An 18,014-nucleotide genomic window follows, 5' to 3' on the forward strand; every position below is an offset into this window, starting at 1 on the left:
TCTAGAATTCTCTAGAATTAAGACAAAACTAGAAAGAACACAGGCTACAAGTTTACCTCCTATATTAAATCAACCACACAGCACAATTAATACCCTTCTCCCTTTCCCCCAAATTATACATCCCTCATTCACATCTTTATCTTTCAATTAAATACATTGAAAAGGTATTCAAAATTAATGTACATGAGTATGATACATAATACAATGAGACGACGACACTATCTCAACTTACTTTTGGAACTGAAGAAATATAAGCACGTACTCTTTCAACAGTCCAAAATGATTGCTCATGTACAAAAGCCCAATTTTGCAACATCCTAAACAACAAAGAAAGCAAAAGAAACATGAAAACAATGTGCACCAGTTACACAAATGCATGAGCATAGATGACAAACTGAATTCTGTGTGAAGATTCATGTGTCTTTGTAATTATGTTTGTAGTCATACACATGCATGCTGTTTGAGCTCCGCAGTTGTCCAGCATAGAGGTGCTGAATACAACTGATAGTTTGTCTTTTAAAATTACAAAACACAAGCTAAAATGCTGTGTCGGTGTTTGCTTGATAAAAGCAAACTCTGTGTTATTTTTAATTGATCACGACAATCTTCAGTATGCTTTTACTCATGAGCACATACCAAATCACAAAAGAGTTACAAACTGTATACACATAACATAGAGACATACCATATTAAGTGGACATGAGAACTGACAGTCACAGACATTATGAAAAAATACTGAACTATCATGCAGTTTACTGTAGAAAATACATTGAGCACTTGACAATGGCCTTCATTCTACCACAGTACCGTGCGTGTGTGTGTGTGTGTGTGTGTGTGTGTGTGTGTGTGTGTGTGTGTGTGTGTGTGTGTGATTTAAGGGCACTAAACTACAAAGTTATCAGCACCCTCACAGAATCATCTGAAAACTCAATCCCCAGGTGCAGTGCTCTAAAGTTTTAGATATGCGGGCTGCTCAATCATATGTCACTCCCACTGCCACACTACATTTCCCTTTGCTTTTCGCTCATTATCTTTATTCATTTCCTCTCCCTCCCTATTGTGTTGTATTTTAACAAAGCGTGAACATGACATTCACTGACATGAAAAACCCTACTTCATTTCATTTAGAGGTTGAAAGGAAAAAAAACAAGAGTGACCTTCAAGATACCATCCTAGCTTTCACAATGGTTTTTGAGTTCTCTCTCAAGACTGATGATGATTTGAGACTCTTTCCTCCCTCTCTTTTACATATCCAATATTTCATTAGTGAACAGTATCACATGCTCTTGTTAATTTTTCTTTTCCAAAATACATTCGTCATACCATGCACTAGTGCATGTGAATGACGAGTGCTTCGAGTGTGGTGTCACCGCATGTCCATGTTTGTTCGCCTGTCAACTGTATTAGCGTGGCCCGGCCACTGGAGGCCGCCTGTGGCAGATGTTCTCAAGGCGAGGTCTCCACTGCAACGTCTGCCAGCAACTCACTCATATATACATGCACAATGCAGTGCTAACTGAGCCCTCTTTTATGTCCTTCCAATGAGTCATCCATATCTGTGTACTTTGAGTTGTTACATGGGAATCTACAGGAGTCTGTTTTCTATTACTGTTAAGTGCTCCATGAATACAGTCATATTTGTGTTACTTGAACCGGTCTCATGTACTATGTAGTTACATGATTGGCAATGAGTTTGGAATGCTTCCCACATGTGCAATCTTGAAGTGCGGTTTCACGAGATTTATTAATTATGGATGCCATGCTTACTTTGGCCGTGACCACTTTCTTGACTTCCATTAATGGACAGGGTACCGTTCCACCGGTCCATCCACCCACATTTCCTCAATGTGATGATTCACCCGAGGATTGGGATGCTTACAAAAAAAAAAGGACTCTGACAGTATCTTTTGGCTTTTGGTGTGAAGATTTGAATTTGTGCAGAGTCTTCTTCCTTTCGTGGATTCTGCCTAAGGTGTGTCATTTACTGCGTCAGCTTACCCCTTCCCAAGAACCGGCAGCTCCTACTTTTGATCACATGTGCAATTTATCGTCCAATTACAAACAAATGCATGTCATATTGGTGCGAGTTGAGTTCTATCAATGCCGCAAGGAACCAAACCAATCATACAGGGCCTGGCCAGTCGAACTTCATGGCCTTAGCTGTAAGTGTCAATTTGTTACTGATGCCCATAACTACTCTTCTACAGACACTGCAGAGTGCGACAAAATTATTTGTTTAGCTCTGAAAACAGAAGTGCATCCATCAGAAGGCTTTACTCCGTGAAAACCCTGCATATAGCACCATCATCTTAAGTTTATGGGGCTTCCATTAACAGACAGGATACTGTTCCACTGGGTGACCAAACTGAAGTGTGATGTGATGTGGCAATAGTGTTACGCGATGTGCCCAGTAGGACAACAGATAACTTACACAAGGAAGTGGAAGTGGCGGCGGTAAACATGTGGGCCCAGTGCCAAGCTGACCAAGGCTGGGCCAAGCAGCTGCAACCGTCACAGCACCAGCATCAGCATTTTCTGTTTTCATCTTGTCCTTTCTGTCTTACCCAGCAGAAATGATGAGCATGCCCTAAGCACTGGGCTATGTGTAATTCTCACCGGAAGAAAAGTCATATCGCTTCTGTGTGTCATTCGCTGATGACTACTCAGGATATGGACGTGGACATAAATTGTGTGATTTCAATACTTGTGACTACCCCCAAGTTGTTTCTCAAGTTCACTGTTTTTCACCATGTGATATGGTTAAGTCAACACAGGTGCTGCAGTGACATAACTGAATTCTCAAACCTATGTGAGTTTAGGCTCACCGCCGTTGACAACTGCCACGTGGAAGCTCATCATTTAAATACTGCACTGGTGGGACAATTTACAGCACCTGCCTCTTACATGTGGGTCAATCCATACCAAGTGGTCCAGCACTGGTTGCTTGACCATCTCAGAAAAATGTTATATTTGCTGGGTGAATTCCCCAATGTTTAGTAGTCACAAAAATGTTTTTAAAAAATTTATTGTTTATTATTTTGAAATGGCGGCCATATTTGTTCCAGGCCGCATGCGTTTTTTCGTATTTGCAAGCATCTACATTTTTTACAATTATTCAGTAGTGGATTGTCCTAAGCCTTTCAGATCAAATGCATTTAGTTCAACACACTCTGGGCTACAAATTAACATCATTATCAGTTAGCTGAATGTATTATTTAATATATTTTAATAGTTCAAAGTTGTCAGCCACAAACAAAAAAACTCAATTTTTGAACAGTAGTTTTCCAAAGAAAGATAAATTTCTCAGCTTTAATATTTTTTCTGCTATTACACTGTATAGTATAGTTAATTTTTATAGAGTATCACTGATGAGCAGCTTACACTTTAAAAAATAAATGTAAAAAATGGATTTTTTTAATTTTTCCATTTTGTGGTCTGCGATATCTTTGTTGGGGGGCCACGTAAAAATCTGAAAATTTCATAGTTAATAGACCTTTATGATATCAAACTTCAGTATAAATTTCAACTTTGAGATTCATTTGGAAGTTATGGAAAAAATATTACAGACACGAGTCAAAAATACGTTTTTTGACATCTGCAATATCTGGTAGGCTAATCATATAAAGTATACCAACTGCATAATGTAACACACCACATTACACTAGCTAATGATTATTTGTCAAAACAATGCTGCAGTAATTGTTTCAGCAGGCTAACAATTGCACCTGCAAGCCTATACAAGATAAAACACCAAGTGCCTTGAATGCAAAAATTGAGTGTCAGAATGTATTGTTAAGTTAACAAGGCAATTAGTAAAAGAACAGGGAATTTTACCAGCATTACAAAAGAAAAGTGCATCTAATTTGGTAGATGAAAACACAGTCAATAAAGTTATTAAGTATTATGACGATGACAATAACAGCCGTTTGATGTCTGGCAAAAAAGACTGCGTTTCTGTGAAAAAAATGGTTCTAAGATTCAAAGACAAAAAAGGTTAATATTGTGTAATGTAAATGAACTATTCACTGAATTTAAAAAAGAAAATCCTGACATTAAAATTGGAAGATCAAAGTTTTGTGAGTTGAGACCAAGATGGTTTATTGTTGTAGGGGCATCTGGCACCCATAATGTTGTTGTTTGTTTGTATCATCAGAATGTAAAGTTGATGATAGATGGGGCAAATCTTAGAGTTGACTATATTGACCTTCTGGAAGTTATGGTATGCAATATTGACAGTTACAATTGCATGATCAAGGGAGAATGTGAAGATTGTCCAGGCAAACAAGCCTTACTTGACATGTTTGAAAAATCCGAAGAAGACGATTTGATGCCTGACAATATAAAATACAAACAATGAGTGACCCAAGACAGAACTGAAATGGTGACAGTCATAAAATCATGTTGTTGTTGTTGTGGTCTTCAGTCCTGAGACTGGTTTGATGCAGCTCTCCATGCTACTCTATCCTGTGCAAGCTTTTTCATCTCCCAGTACCTACTGCAACCTACATCCTTCTGAATCTGCTTAGTGTATTCATCTCTTGGTCTCCCCCTACGATTTTTACCCTCCACGCTGCCCTCCAATACTAAATTGGTGATCCCTTGATGCCTCAGAACATGTCCTACCAACCGATCCCTTCTTCTGGTCAAGTTGTGCCACAAACTTCTCTTCTCCCCAATCCTATTCAATACTTCCTCATTAGTTATGTGATCTACCCATCTAATCTTCAGCATTCTTCTGTAGCACCACATTTCGAAAGCTTCTATTCTCTTCTTGTCCAAACTATTTATCGTCCATGTTTCACTTCCATACATGGCTACACTCCATACGAATACTTTCAGAAATGACTTCCTGACACTTAAATCAATACTCGATGTTAACAAATTTCTCTTCTTCAGAAACGCTTTCCTTGCCATTGCCAGCCTACATTTTATATCCTCTCTACTTCGACCATCATCAGTTATTTTGCTCCCCAAATAGCAAAACTCCTTTACTACTTTAAGTGCCTCATTTCCTAATCTAATTCCCTCAGCATCACCCGACTTAATTAGACTACATTCCATTATCCTTGTTTTGCTTTTGTTGATGTTCATCTTATATCCTCCTTTCAAGACACTGTCCATTCCATTCAACTGCTCTTCCAAGTCCTTTGCTGTCTCTGACAGAATTACAATGTCATCAGCGAACCTCAAAGTTTTTATTTCTTCTCCATGAATTTTAATACCTACTCTGAATTTTTCTTTTGTTTCCTTTACTGCTTGCTCAATATACAGATTGAATAACACTGGGGAGAGGCTACAACCCTGTCTCACTCCCTTCCCAACCACTGCTTCCCTTTCATGTCCCTCGACTCTTATAACTGCCATCTGGTTTCTGTACAAATTGTAAATAGCCTTTCGCTCCCTGTATTTTACCCCTGCCACCTTCAGAATTTGAAAGAGAATATTCCAGTCAACATTGTCAAAAGCTTTCTCTAAGTCTACAAATGCTAGAAACGTAGGTTTGCCTTTCCTTAATCTTTCTTCTAAGATAAGTCGTAAGGTCAGTATTGCCTCACGTGTTCCAGTGTTTATACGGAATCCAAACTGATCTTCCCCGAGGTTGGCTTCTACTAGTTTTTCCATTCGTCTGTAAAGAATTCGTGTTAGTATTTTGCAGCTGTGACTTATTAAGCTGATAGTTCGGTAATTTTCACATCTGTCAACACCTGCTTTCTTTGGGATTGGAATTATTATATTCTTCTTGAAGTCTGAGGGTATTTCGCCTGTTTCATGCATCTTGCTCACCAGATGGTAGAGTTTTGTCAGGACTGGCTCTCCCACGGCCGTCAGTAGTTCCAATGGAATATTGTCTACTCCGGGGGCCTTGTTTCGACTCAGGTCTTTCAGTGCTCTGTCAAACTCTTCACGCAGTATCGTATCTCCCATTTCATCTTCATCTACATCCTCTTCCATTTCCATAATATTGTCCTCAAGTACATCGCCCTTGTATAGACCCTCTATATACTCCTTCCACCTTTCTGCTTTCCCTTCTTTGCTTAGAACTGGGTTTCCATCTGAGCTCTTGATATTCATACAAGTTGTTCTCTTATCTCCAAAGGTCTCTTTAATTTTCCTGTAGGCGGTATCTATCTTACCCCTAGTGAGATAGGCCTCTACATCCTTACATTTGTCCTCTAGCCATCCCTGCTTAGCCATTTTGCACTTCCTGTCGATCGCATTTTTGAGACGTTTGTATTCCTTTTTGCCTGTTTCTCTTACTGCATTTTTATATTTTCTCCTTTCATCAATTAAATTCAATATTTCTTCTGTTACCCAAGGATTTCTACTAGCCCTCGTCTTTTTACCTACTTGATCCTCTGCTGCCTTCACTACTTCATCCCTCAAAGCTACCCATTCTTCTTCTACTGTATTTATTTCCCCTATTCCTGTCAACTGCTCCCTTGTGCTCTCCCTGAATCTCTGTACAACCTCTGGTTCTTTTAGTTTATCCAGGTCCCATCTCCTTAAATTCCCACCTTTCTGCAGTTTCTTCAGTTTTAATCTACAGGTCATAACCAATAGATTGTGGTCAGAGTCCACATCTGCCCCTGGAAATGTCTTACAATTTAAAACCTGATTCCTAAATCTCTGTCTTACCATTATATAATCTATCTGATACCTTTTAGTATCTCCAGGGTTCTTCCATGTATACAACCTTCTTTCATGATTCTTAAACCAAGTGTTAGTTATGATTATGTTGTGCTCTGTGCACAATTCTACCAGGCGGCTTCCTCTTTCATTTCTGTCCCCCAATCCATATTCACCTACTATGTTTCCTTCTCTCCCTTTTCCTACACTCGAATTCCAGTCACCCATGACTATTAAATTTTCGTCTCCCTTCACAATCTGAATAATTTCTTTTATTTCATCATACATTTCTTCAATTTCTTCGTCATCTGCAGAGCTAGTTGGCATATAAACTTGTACTACTGTAGTAGGTGTGGGCTTCGTATCTATCTTGGCCACAATAATGCGTTCACTATGCTGTTTATAGTAGCTTACCCGCATTCCTATTTTCCTATTCATTATTAAACCTACTCCTGCATTACCCCTATTTGATTTTGTGTTTATAACCCTGTAGTCGCCTGACCAGAAGTCTTGTTCCTCCTGCCACCGAACTTCACTAATTCCCACTATATCTAACTTCAACCTATCCATTTCCCTTTTTAAATTTTCTAACCTACCTGCCCGATTAAGGGATCTGACATTCCACGCTCCGATCCGTACAACACCAGTTTTCTTTCTCCTGATAACGACATCCTCTTGAGTAGTCCCCGCCCGGAGATCCGAATGGGGGACTATTTTACCTCCGGAATATTTTACCCAAGAGGACGCCATCATCATGTAATCATACAGTAAAGCTGCATGCCCTCGGGAAAAATTACGGCTGTAGTTTCCCCTTGCTTTCAGCCGTTCGCAGTACCAGCACAGCAAGGCCGTTTTGGTTATTGTTACAAGGCCAGATCAGTCAATCATCCAGACTGTTGCCCTTGAAACTACTGAAAAGGCTGCTGCCCCTCTTCAGGAACCACACGTTTGTCTGGCCTCTCAACAGATACCCCTCCGTTGTGGTTGCACCTACGGTACGGCTATCTGTATCGCTGAGGCACGCAAGCCTCCCCACCAACGGCAAGGTCCATGGTTCATGGGGGGGCATAAAATCATGAGCTTCTGTTTGTCTGAGAGGTTTTGGCTGCATTTAAATTTGTAGTGAAGTTCTCTTTGCTTTCGCAGTAGTTTCCTAACTTTGTTGTTGAACCACAGTGGGTTTTTCCCGCCCCCCACAGTCTTACTCGGCACATACCTGTCTAAAACGCATTTTACGATTGCCTTGAACTTTTTCCATAAACACTCACTATTGTCAGTGTAGGAACAGAAATTTTCGTTTTGATCTCTTAGGTAGTCTGAAATCTGCCTTCTATTACTCTTGCTAAACAGATAAACCTTCCTACATTTTATTATATTCCTATTTACTTCCATATTCAGGGATGCTGCAATGGCCTTACGATCACTGATTCCCTGTTCTGCACTTACAGAGTCGAAAAGTTCGAGATCTGTTTGTTATCAGTAGGTCCAAGATGTTATCTCCATGAGTTGGTTGTGTGTTTAATTGCTCAAGGTAATTTTTGGATAGTGCACCCAGTATAATGTCACTCGATGCTCTGTTCCTACCACCCGTCCTAAACATTTGAGTGTCCCAGTCTATATCTGGTAAATTGAAATCTCCACCTAAGACTATAACATGCTGAGGAAATTTATGTGAAATGTATTCCATAGGAAGGTCTGAATTACCACATATGACTGTTTGGCGTGTGTTGAGAAACCGTTTGCGTTTGAAACTGTACAGATTGATGATCATTGTACAAACAATAAAAGACACTGATAAAATTGCTTGCAAGAACTTCTGTGCGGATATGTTAAATTGATTACATAAGGATGAACATTTCTTGGACAAAGTCATCTTTTCTGACAAGTCGACCTTCCACTTAAGTGGCAGGGTTAACACACGTAACTGTAGGATTTGGGGCAGTGAAAATCTACATCAAACATTGCAACATGTTCGTGATAGCCCTAAACTGAACGTTTTTTCTGCATTGAGCAAGAACAAACTGTACGGCCTCTTTCTTTTCTGTGAGAGAACCGTCAACAGATCGATGAGGGTGACCAAGAATGAAACATTTACTTCATGCAAGATGGTGCAACATCCCACTACCTGTCTGACATCCGAGATTTTGCTCGTGACTGCTTTCCAGGTCAATGAATTGGTCACGATGCACCAATTCCTTGGCCTCCACGTTCCCCAGACCAGACACTACTCGATTTTTTTTTTTTTTTTTTTTTTTTTTTTTTTTTTTTTTTTTTTTTTTTTTTTTTTTTTTTATGGGGATTAATCAAGGATATCATGTTTGTACCTCCTGTGCCGGCTTAATTTCAAAACTTCAAGCTAAAATGTCTTGTTGTTGGGATGATGTTTCACCTAAGCTTCTAAATGAATATAGAGTAATTAGTGAAGCCTCCGACACATTTAATAAATATCTCCCTCTGCCATAGAGAATTCCCTATCTTTTGAAAATCACTGAAATCCTACCGGTGTATAAGAAGGGAATAAAAACTGACATGAAAAGCTATAGGCCAATAACTTCAGAGCTTTAGAAATTATTACAGAAAGTAATATCAAATCGATTTGAGGCATATTTCTTCAAACATAATCTATTTAACAATATAAAGCATGGTTTTAGGAAAGGAATATCTACTGTAACAGCAGCAGCAAATTTTATACATGAAATATTAAAGAAGCTAGATCAAGAAGACACGGTAACAGGCACCTTCCTGGATATGACTAAAGCTTTTGATACTGTGAATCATACAATCCTATTGCATAAATTAGAAGCATATGGGATGAGAGGGGTAGCCTTAAAACTACTTACCTCCTATTTGAAAGACAGGAAACAGTATGTCACGATAACTTATAAAAGAAATGAACAATTGGTAAAACCAACCAACAAGATACTTCAATGTGGTGTGCCCCAAAGAAGTGTATTGGGGCCATTCCTGTTTCTTGCGCACATAAATGATTTAATTGAAACCCAAAACTGCAAGGTTGTAAGCTATGCTGACGACACATCTTATCAGCTGGGGCCATGATATGCAAACTACTACAAACACTAGTGAAATCAATTATAATTTTCTGTCAAGTTATCTTACTGCAAATAAGCTACTCGTAAATAAAGAGAAGACAGTGACAATGCAATTTATGCTTAGCTATAGTCAGAACATAGATAGATCTCTACCTACACCTCCATTGGCCCTTAGCTATGGAAACCAACACAAATTTTTAGGCATAACTATTGACGAACACCTGTCATGGAAAGAACATATAGACCATATTTGTAAGAAAATCAGTAAAAATGTGTATATACTGAAGAGGGTCTCAGCCTTCCCAGACCATGATAGCTTGAGACAAATAAACTTCGGAGTGATACGTCCACATCTTCAGTACGGTACTGAGATATGGTGTGAGACACCAGCTGTCTATACAGACAGTCTCTCCAGACCAAAAAAAAAAAAAAAAAACACACACACACACACCACTAAGAGAGGTACCCAAGATAAACAGGAGAAAGCCTTGTAGAGATATCTCCAGGAAATATAAAATACTAACCATCTACTCCATGCACATCCTGCAGGCAATAATGTTTGTGAGACAGAATCCAGAATATAATATAGCAAACAGTAATGTACATAGGTAGAATACACAAGGAAGGGAAAATTTTCACAGAATTGCAAGTAAAAAAAAAAAGGCTGCAGACCATAGTCCGCATACAATACGAACCATATTTTGTAAGACTTCCGTCTGACCTCAAGAGAGCTAATTTACACAGTTTAAAGATCAAATTTAAGCATTTATTAATAGACAAAAGCTGTTACTGTAGAAGATTCCAAGCTGTAATTTCCCTTTATAAAACAGTGTACGTAGCATAAGTTTGTTTTTGCAACACAAAAATGATCATTTCTCATCTTACACACTATATCTCTCTGTAAAACAGCATATATAACATAAGGTTGTTTTTGCAACAAAAAAATGATGGCATTTATGTTAACAAAACATTTGTGTAAGTGAACTAAAATCTATGACAATGTCCGAAAACTGACTGATACATGGACAGCAAACAAATAAATAAATAAGCACAGCCAGCTAGGGTGGCAAACTACAAGTCTGTCCATACTGTGTTTCAGCCTCGTTGCCTCTTATTTCTAATCTTCAATGAAACAGTTTCACCATCACAATGAATCATGTTTCTTCTGAAGGGGGCAATAACAATAATAATAATAATAATAATAACAATAATAATCACAGAGGTATAGTCATAAATAGTTATAATAAATCTTGATGAAATGAACTTTTATTTATCAATACATTGAGGCACTTATCCCAAAGAAGTCAGACCATGCTACATCTACTTCATTTAATGTACACTATATTTGTATTCCTTTTGGTCCATCAATAACAAGCAGCTGCATTCACTATTCTTGGATTGGAGCAAGGTTGCCTGCTTTCCTATTTGCTGTGTTGCAAACCACTTCAATTTGGCATCAGAAGTGAACAATTTGTTAGTTAACACATCATAAAAGGCCAGAATGCACATCACACACACACACACACACACACACACACACACACACACACACACACACACACACACCTACCTACGCTCGACGGGGTCAGCACTCTCACATGGTATTCAACAGGCTTGTAAAACTCCAAACCTCAATTTTTTTAAAACAGAAACATGAAACATGAGAAGTACATCATAGTGGAGCAGCATTTGATACATCTTTAGAATTATACAGTGGTGTGAAAAATGAGCAAAATTGGTGACCCAAAGGGCGTATGCTTCCCTTGGAGAGAGTTCGAGAACCATTGTTCTAGGGCAAGATACTTCTTTCACAAGAGCTGAACAGGGGAAAGGAAACAGACTACAAAAAATGTTTAAGCACACAGGATCCATGACTAACATAGGGAAAGAAAGAAATCAAGGAACAGCAACATCTCCAAGTTGCTATTTGTCGCATTACAGCATTCTGTATCTTCTCGATTTGTCAATCAGAGCAAGTAAGTATATTTCTTCCTAATGCCATCTTCGTCCTTTACTCTGTCTTTTATTACATTTGTTGCATTTTCTAATTTGTCATCCTTTTCTAATTGTTCAAACAATCTCCACCATCTTTTGCCATTATCATGCTTTCGCCGCCCTCTTGATTCTGTAAAATGTGTTCACTCCCATTCAATGTCTGCTAATGCTAACTATCTTTAAAAATATCAGCAATAATCATTTTATTATGGCCTAAGGCATATCAGACTGTAAGATCCAGCTTCAGATTTTTAAAATTTTATTTTAGAGGAAGAAAGATTATTGTTTAATGCCCTGTCAAAGATAAGGTCATTGTCTTTAAATACGTCTGCTTGTGTCTGTATATGTGTGGATGGATATGTGTGTGTGTGCGCGCGAGTGTATACCCGTCCTTTTTTCCTTTTTCCCCCCTAAGGTAAGTCTTTCCGCTCCCGGGATTGGAATGACTCCTTACCCTCTCCCTTAAAACCCACATCCTTTCGTCTTTCCCTCTCCTTCCCTCTTTCCTGATGAGGCAACAGTTTGTTGCGAAAGCTTGAATTTTGTGTGTATGTTTGTGTTTGTTTGTGTGTCTGTCGACCTGCCAGCACTTTCATTTGGTAAGTCACATCATCTTTGTTTTTAGATATATAAGGTCATTAGAGATGAACAAGCGATAACAGAGGAACCGTTCCAATATTTTAATTTAGGGAAATCTAAATCTGGATTGTCAGGCATGAATCTGAACAACCATCCTCCTAAATGAGAGTTCCGTGTCTTAACGGTAAGCCATCTGGCCGTGTAATTTTATTTCAGGAGCTCAGGTGTAACCTAGTGAAGCAGATGTGTGTGAGACACATTTATACAGATAAATAGAAGGGAATGAACTGTGAAATTCAACATATATTTACATCTGACAGTAAAAAACTGAAGAGAGACTTCCTGTTTTTGGTATAATAAGTTGAGCTTAAGTGTTATCATTTAGCTCTAAGATCACACAGCAGATGGCAGCATATACACATTGTCAGTAATGATCACCTGTATTTTTAAAATCTGATTCAGCAAAATCAAGGTGAGAACATACTTGAGAATCAAGTCAGTTTGATCAGAAATCATCGTATGTGGGAGAACAAAAGTGCTCCATGTTTCCAGCATGCAACATGACTTCTTACAAGAACGAATATGCACTCAGTAAAATTAGAAAATTAGGCTCTTATCATAGTGTATGTAGAAATATTGCACAACAAAAAAACTGAACATGATTTTAAGCAGGACTAAAACAAAATTCTCTGAGGCAATCACAGGCAGTTCCAATCTTTCTTTCTTCTTTTCTTTCTTTTATGAGTGTTGGGCTTCAACATTGTTAAATGAAATTAAGGTATCCCAAATGGAGTTTGGCATGTCAGTAAACATATGTGATGTCATCTATAAAACCAGCAGTGCCTACACAAGAACTAGGTGTGCAACCATCTACTGAAAATGAAAAGAACATAGTGAAATAGATAGAATATGTGCAGTTAAAGCCAAAGCTGGAGCCTGAAATAAATTCTGTCCCACTACTCTTCTGACATAATATTTGCAAGAAATCAAATCAAGATGGTGATACCAAAACAGAATGTTCTGGCCAAAGCCTACTGAAACAGGTGGAGGAAAAAGCAGAAGACCCCAACAGTGGCTCAATCACAGTCAATTAAAACAAAGGCATGGCACATGAAATTACATCATTCTGCAAGCACTAAGGAACTGGATGACGAGTGCAACTAAACAGATATAAATTTAAAATGATTCAAAAGAATTATATAGGATAGTTTTATAGAATTATGAAATAACTTTTGGTTTGAAATTTAACAAACAGGAAAATGTTTTCTTGCTTACAAGGGGAACTTATAAATAGTAAAAAAATGTTTTACAACAATAATTACAATAGGAAGCAACAATGATGGGACCACTAATTGCTATACAGGGTCACGATGATTACTGAGAACTGAACAATACAGTAAGAACAACACACTTTCTAAAAATGACTATTCAACAAATCACTGCAAAACACGTCAACACAGGCACATTCATTACTTACGGTTGGGACAGCAGTAAGATATGCCTGTGCTCTTTCCACTGTCCAAAATGCATCACGAAAAAGCCATCCTTGAAGCATCCTGAGCAAAAACAGACACAAAAGAAGTAAATATTCATGAAAACAATTGTATCTCATGATATTTATGTATCAATGTTTAGAACTTGTAACCATGGTGTATAAGAACCATCAGGAAAACGGCAGATTGTATCATTATAACAGACACATATAAGCATTATAGAGGACGAAAAAATTTCATTTAAAGTATATGCTTATCTGACAAAAAATCTGTCTAATGAAAAATGAAACTAATAGCACTTTCAAGTGCCTACATATGACAGATACAACCACTGTGACATTGTAGTCCAGTGTTCCAAGTACAGCAGTGCCAAGAAACCCGTTTACAAACAAATGAATTTAACATGGCAGTCAAGAGATGATTGTAACAGACCAAGACCACTGGCATGTGCCTTTGCTCATACCTAAAAACTGGTTCCTTAAGGCAATAATTGCTGCAGGAAGCGAACACTGGTCCTTTCCTACATATTTCCAAATGAACACTTGGAAGAAAATTGCATCAAATATGTAGTTGGAGTAATGTTGCTTTCATATACCTTCCTCACATCAACCCGCAAAGTTCCCTGGTTACGAAGGATGAATGGACACCCTGCCATCCTCTAAATGATGTGCATTTTCATATTCATCTTAAATCCCAGGAAGTCTTTTAGGAGGACTGTGATGCAGAGGATGGAAGCTGGAGTATGTGCTGTGATGTCGTGACGATGGTTTAAGTAGTCAGGGCTGTGCCCTCTGAAGTGAAAGTTTCCTTGAATTGGAGTAGCTACATGGAACTGATCATGTTTTCAGTGTACCCGTCATTCTAATGAGAACCCCACCTTGAACACCCTTAGCTTTTAATCCTGACAAAAATCTGTGTATTCACAGAGATGGCATCCATACAATATGGCTGATATGCAAGATGTTGTCACGTAGAAGAAGGTGTAAGTAGATGAATGACGAACACTAACTTCACTTAACAAAGGTTCATTCAGCACTTGCACATACAAGAGCGTGGAGCAAACTGCCTCTGGCCAGAACACATACGGTATATATACAGCTACAGAACATTCAAGTACAATGATTCTTGCCATTTGTGGAGACTACTAGAATGTACTCGAACTGAATATAGAAATTAAAATTTTACAGTTCAGGTGAGTTTTGAACTCATGACCCTCCATACAACAGTCTAGTATCATAACCACTACACTAACGCGACTGTGCTACTCAGCTTCTTCTGGGAAATTGCTCCCTCCTTAAGAGGACAGCATCTCGGTGTTACGTCCTCCTAGTTCGGGAATGAGTCATCGGTCCTGCATACTCCAATTCCTGATGGCTAATGTTCGCCCTGGTGGTGATCTTCTTAGAACTTCCCATGCCGCTACGTTCTTCGTCACCTTTTCACTTGTTGCCTGTCGCTGGAGCTTTAAATTTACCCTGGGCTGCGGGATCCTTATAGGGCTTGATTCGAAGGATGTGGACCTTATCTCTGATCTTTCATTGTCTTGTGTCGGGGTCGAAATCTTCAACTTCATAAGTAACATCAGACAACTGTCTTACAACTTTATAAGGTCCAAAGTAGTGCCTGAGGACCTTCTCAGAGTGACCAACCTTCTGAACAGGAGTGAAGATCCAGACAAGGTTACCAGGCCGGTAAACAACGGGACAGTGGCTCGCATCATACCTTCAGCAATCGTTTTCATGAGCCTGCAGCATGCGGAGTCGAGTTAACTGGCAAGCTTCCACAGCTCTGGTTAACATCTGTCCAATGTAGCCTGTAGTCATCGTCCGCGTCATCAAGATGTAACGGAAACACAGTGTCCATCATCGTCGTCGCCCCACGCCCATGCACCAGGAAAAATGGCATAAATCCTGCTTTGTCTTGTTTGGTGGTGTTGTAGGCACGCCATGAAAGGTAGCACTTCATCCCAGTTGCTCTGCTTGACATTGACGAACATTGATAGCATTTCGGCCAAGGTCTTATCAAGGCGTTCAGTGAGCCCATTAGTTTGCGGATGGTAGGCAGTTGTCATGCGATGAGTAATGTTGCACCGACAGTTTATCTCTGTCACAAGATTCAATTGAAAAACTTTCCCTCAATCCGTAATTAACGACCTTGGGGCACCGTGTTTTAATACAATGTCTTCTATGATAAATTTGACTACCTCGAATGCTTTTGCTGTTTTTGTGGCTTCTGTAAAGGCATCAGTCCAAATAATAATCCATCTATTGCCACTAGCAGACGTTGGAAATCGTCTGAGGAGGTCAATCCCAACACACTGGAAAGGCGTTTCAGCTGGTGGAATTGGTATGAGTTGACCAGGTGGTTTCTGAGGAACTGCCTCTCTCCTCTGCCACTCTCGACAGTGCGACACTCAGTGACGGACACTCCTAAACAAACCTGGTCAGAAAAATCTCTTGCGGATCCTATCATATGTCTTAATATATCTATCATATATCTTAATAAATCCACCCCAGATAAATTTAGCATTGGCTTTTAACAACTCTTGGAGTGGCCTGGCTTTGATACAAAAGTCTTTGATAAAATGACAGTAATAAGAACATAATCTGAGGAAGCTTCTCACATCTCTAATACTTTTAGGAATAGGAAATTCCATTACAGATCTCACCTTTTCTGGGTCTGGCTGTACACCTTCATTTGACACAAGGACTCCAAGATTTTGATCTCTTTTGCTCCAAAGAGACACTTTCTTGGATTAAGTTTCAGTCCAGCTTGTTGGAGACACTTAAGAACGGCCCTCAGTCTTTTAACATGTTCATCAAATGCCTCAGAGAACACTACAATGTCATCTAAATCACAAAAACTCATTGTCCACTTCAGGTGACTTAGAAGTTTATCCATCATCCATTCAAAAGTTGCTGGTGCATTACACAAACCAAACGGCATTACCCTAAACTCATACAGGCCCACAGGGGTGATGAATGCAGTTTTCTCATGATCAGCGTCATCTACTTCGATTTGCCAGTATCCTGAGTACATGTCCATGGTTGAGAAAAACTTAGCCCCTTTCAGACAATCTAGTATAATGACAACATATGGAAGAGGGTAAACGTCCTTTTCAGTTATCTTATTAAGCTTCCTGCAATCAACACGGAAGTGCCAACTGCCATCCTTCTTCCTGACGAGAACCACTGGTGACAACCATGGGCTCTGCGAAAGCTGAATGATGTCATTCTTCATCATTTTCTCTACCTCGTCGCGAATTATTCGACATTCTGTTGCTGACTCACAGTATGCTCTTGGCTTATTGGTTGATGGTCTCAGTACTAATCCGGTGCTTCACTGTTGATTTGTCTAATTTGCTCTTCACCTGTGGATTGAAGCATTCAGAGAACTCTTGAAGAATGGCAAGTAGCTTCTTCTGTTGTTCCTTAGTGAGATCTGGCAATAGTTGAGCTATAAGATCTTGTCTCGTAGTGGTAGCGCTAATTTCGCCCACAGACTCGGCATGGGAGATTTCTATGAAGCTCAGCTGTTCTGCAATTAACAGCTAACAGTTTGCTATGCACATGCGTCTTAGAAGGATCTGCAGTTCTCAGCAACAGTTAACTATCCACAATTCACCGAATCCGTTCTTAAACAAACCAACAGAGGCTGCGATGACCAAGTTATTCTTCAGTGGTATGCTTCTCTTACATTCCACTACATGATCCATGGGTTGATGAATGGCATGACACATGACAGTTACCTTTCTAGTGCTGACTGCAGGAATGATCACTTCATTCAGCACACACAGTCTCCACACACTTGGATGCGCATCTTCCTGCCCACAGTATCTCCTGCCCACAGTATCTCATCTTGTCTAGCATAATCTTCGAGTGACCACAATCTATAATTGCTGAGAAACTTCAAAAAGTACCATCCGAGAATGACGTCACGACTACACTCTTGGAAGACGATGAATACTAAGGGCTGTGTATGGCCACTTATACCCACACGAATGACACATCTTCCTGTAAGTTTTACATATTTCCCATAAGCCACCTTCAGCAGAGATGTTTTGTTGTCGATGAATACGGTTTTCTGCAACTGGTGACAGTTGCAGAGTGGACATTCTCCAAAATGACTGAATATGATGCTCCAGAGTCCACAAGAGCATGGGCTGATCAGCAATCCGTGAGGATATCAACGTAGTTTCCAATCATTTTTGTAGTGATCGACGGCGGAGGATTTTTCTCTTCGGTGGCCTCACCTCCAAGGAAGGTTGCAC

At 39.3% G+C, this 18,014-nt stretch overlaps 1 protein-coding gene across 5 annotated transcripts in view; it reads right to left on the reverse strand.

Annotated features, from left to right (window-relative positions):
• The window catches only part of LOC126484333 (alpha-N-acetylglucosaminidase), a 372,796-nt gene that overhangs the window by 268,905 nt on the left and 85,877 nt on the right, over positions 1-18,014 (reverse strand). For 4 of the 5 annotated variants that reach the window (XM_050107785.1, XM_050107782.1, XM_050107780.1 and 1 more), the window contains exon 9: positions 233-317. In XM_050107785.1, coding sequence (XP_049963742.1) covers positions 233-317 — 85 coding nt within the window. Of the gene's footprint in view, positions 1-232; positions 318-13,728; positions 13,808-18,014 lie in introns of all 5 variants that reach the window. The other variant, XM_050107781.1, reaches the window with a different exon arrangement.

Source organism: Schistocerca serialis, chromosome 6 (assembly GCF_023864345.2).
Source record: "Schistocerca serialis cubense isolate TAMUIC-IGC-003099 chromosome 6, iqSchSeri2.2, whole genome shotgun sequence".
NCBI lineage: Eukaryota > Metazoa > Arthropoda > Insecta > Orthoptera > Acrididae > Schistocerca > Schistocerca serialis.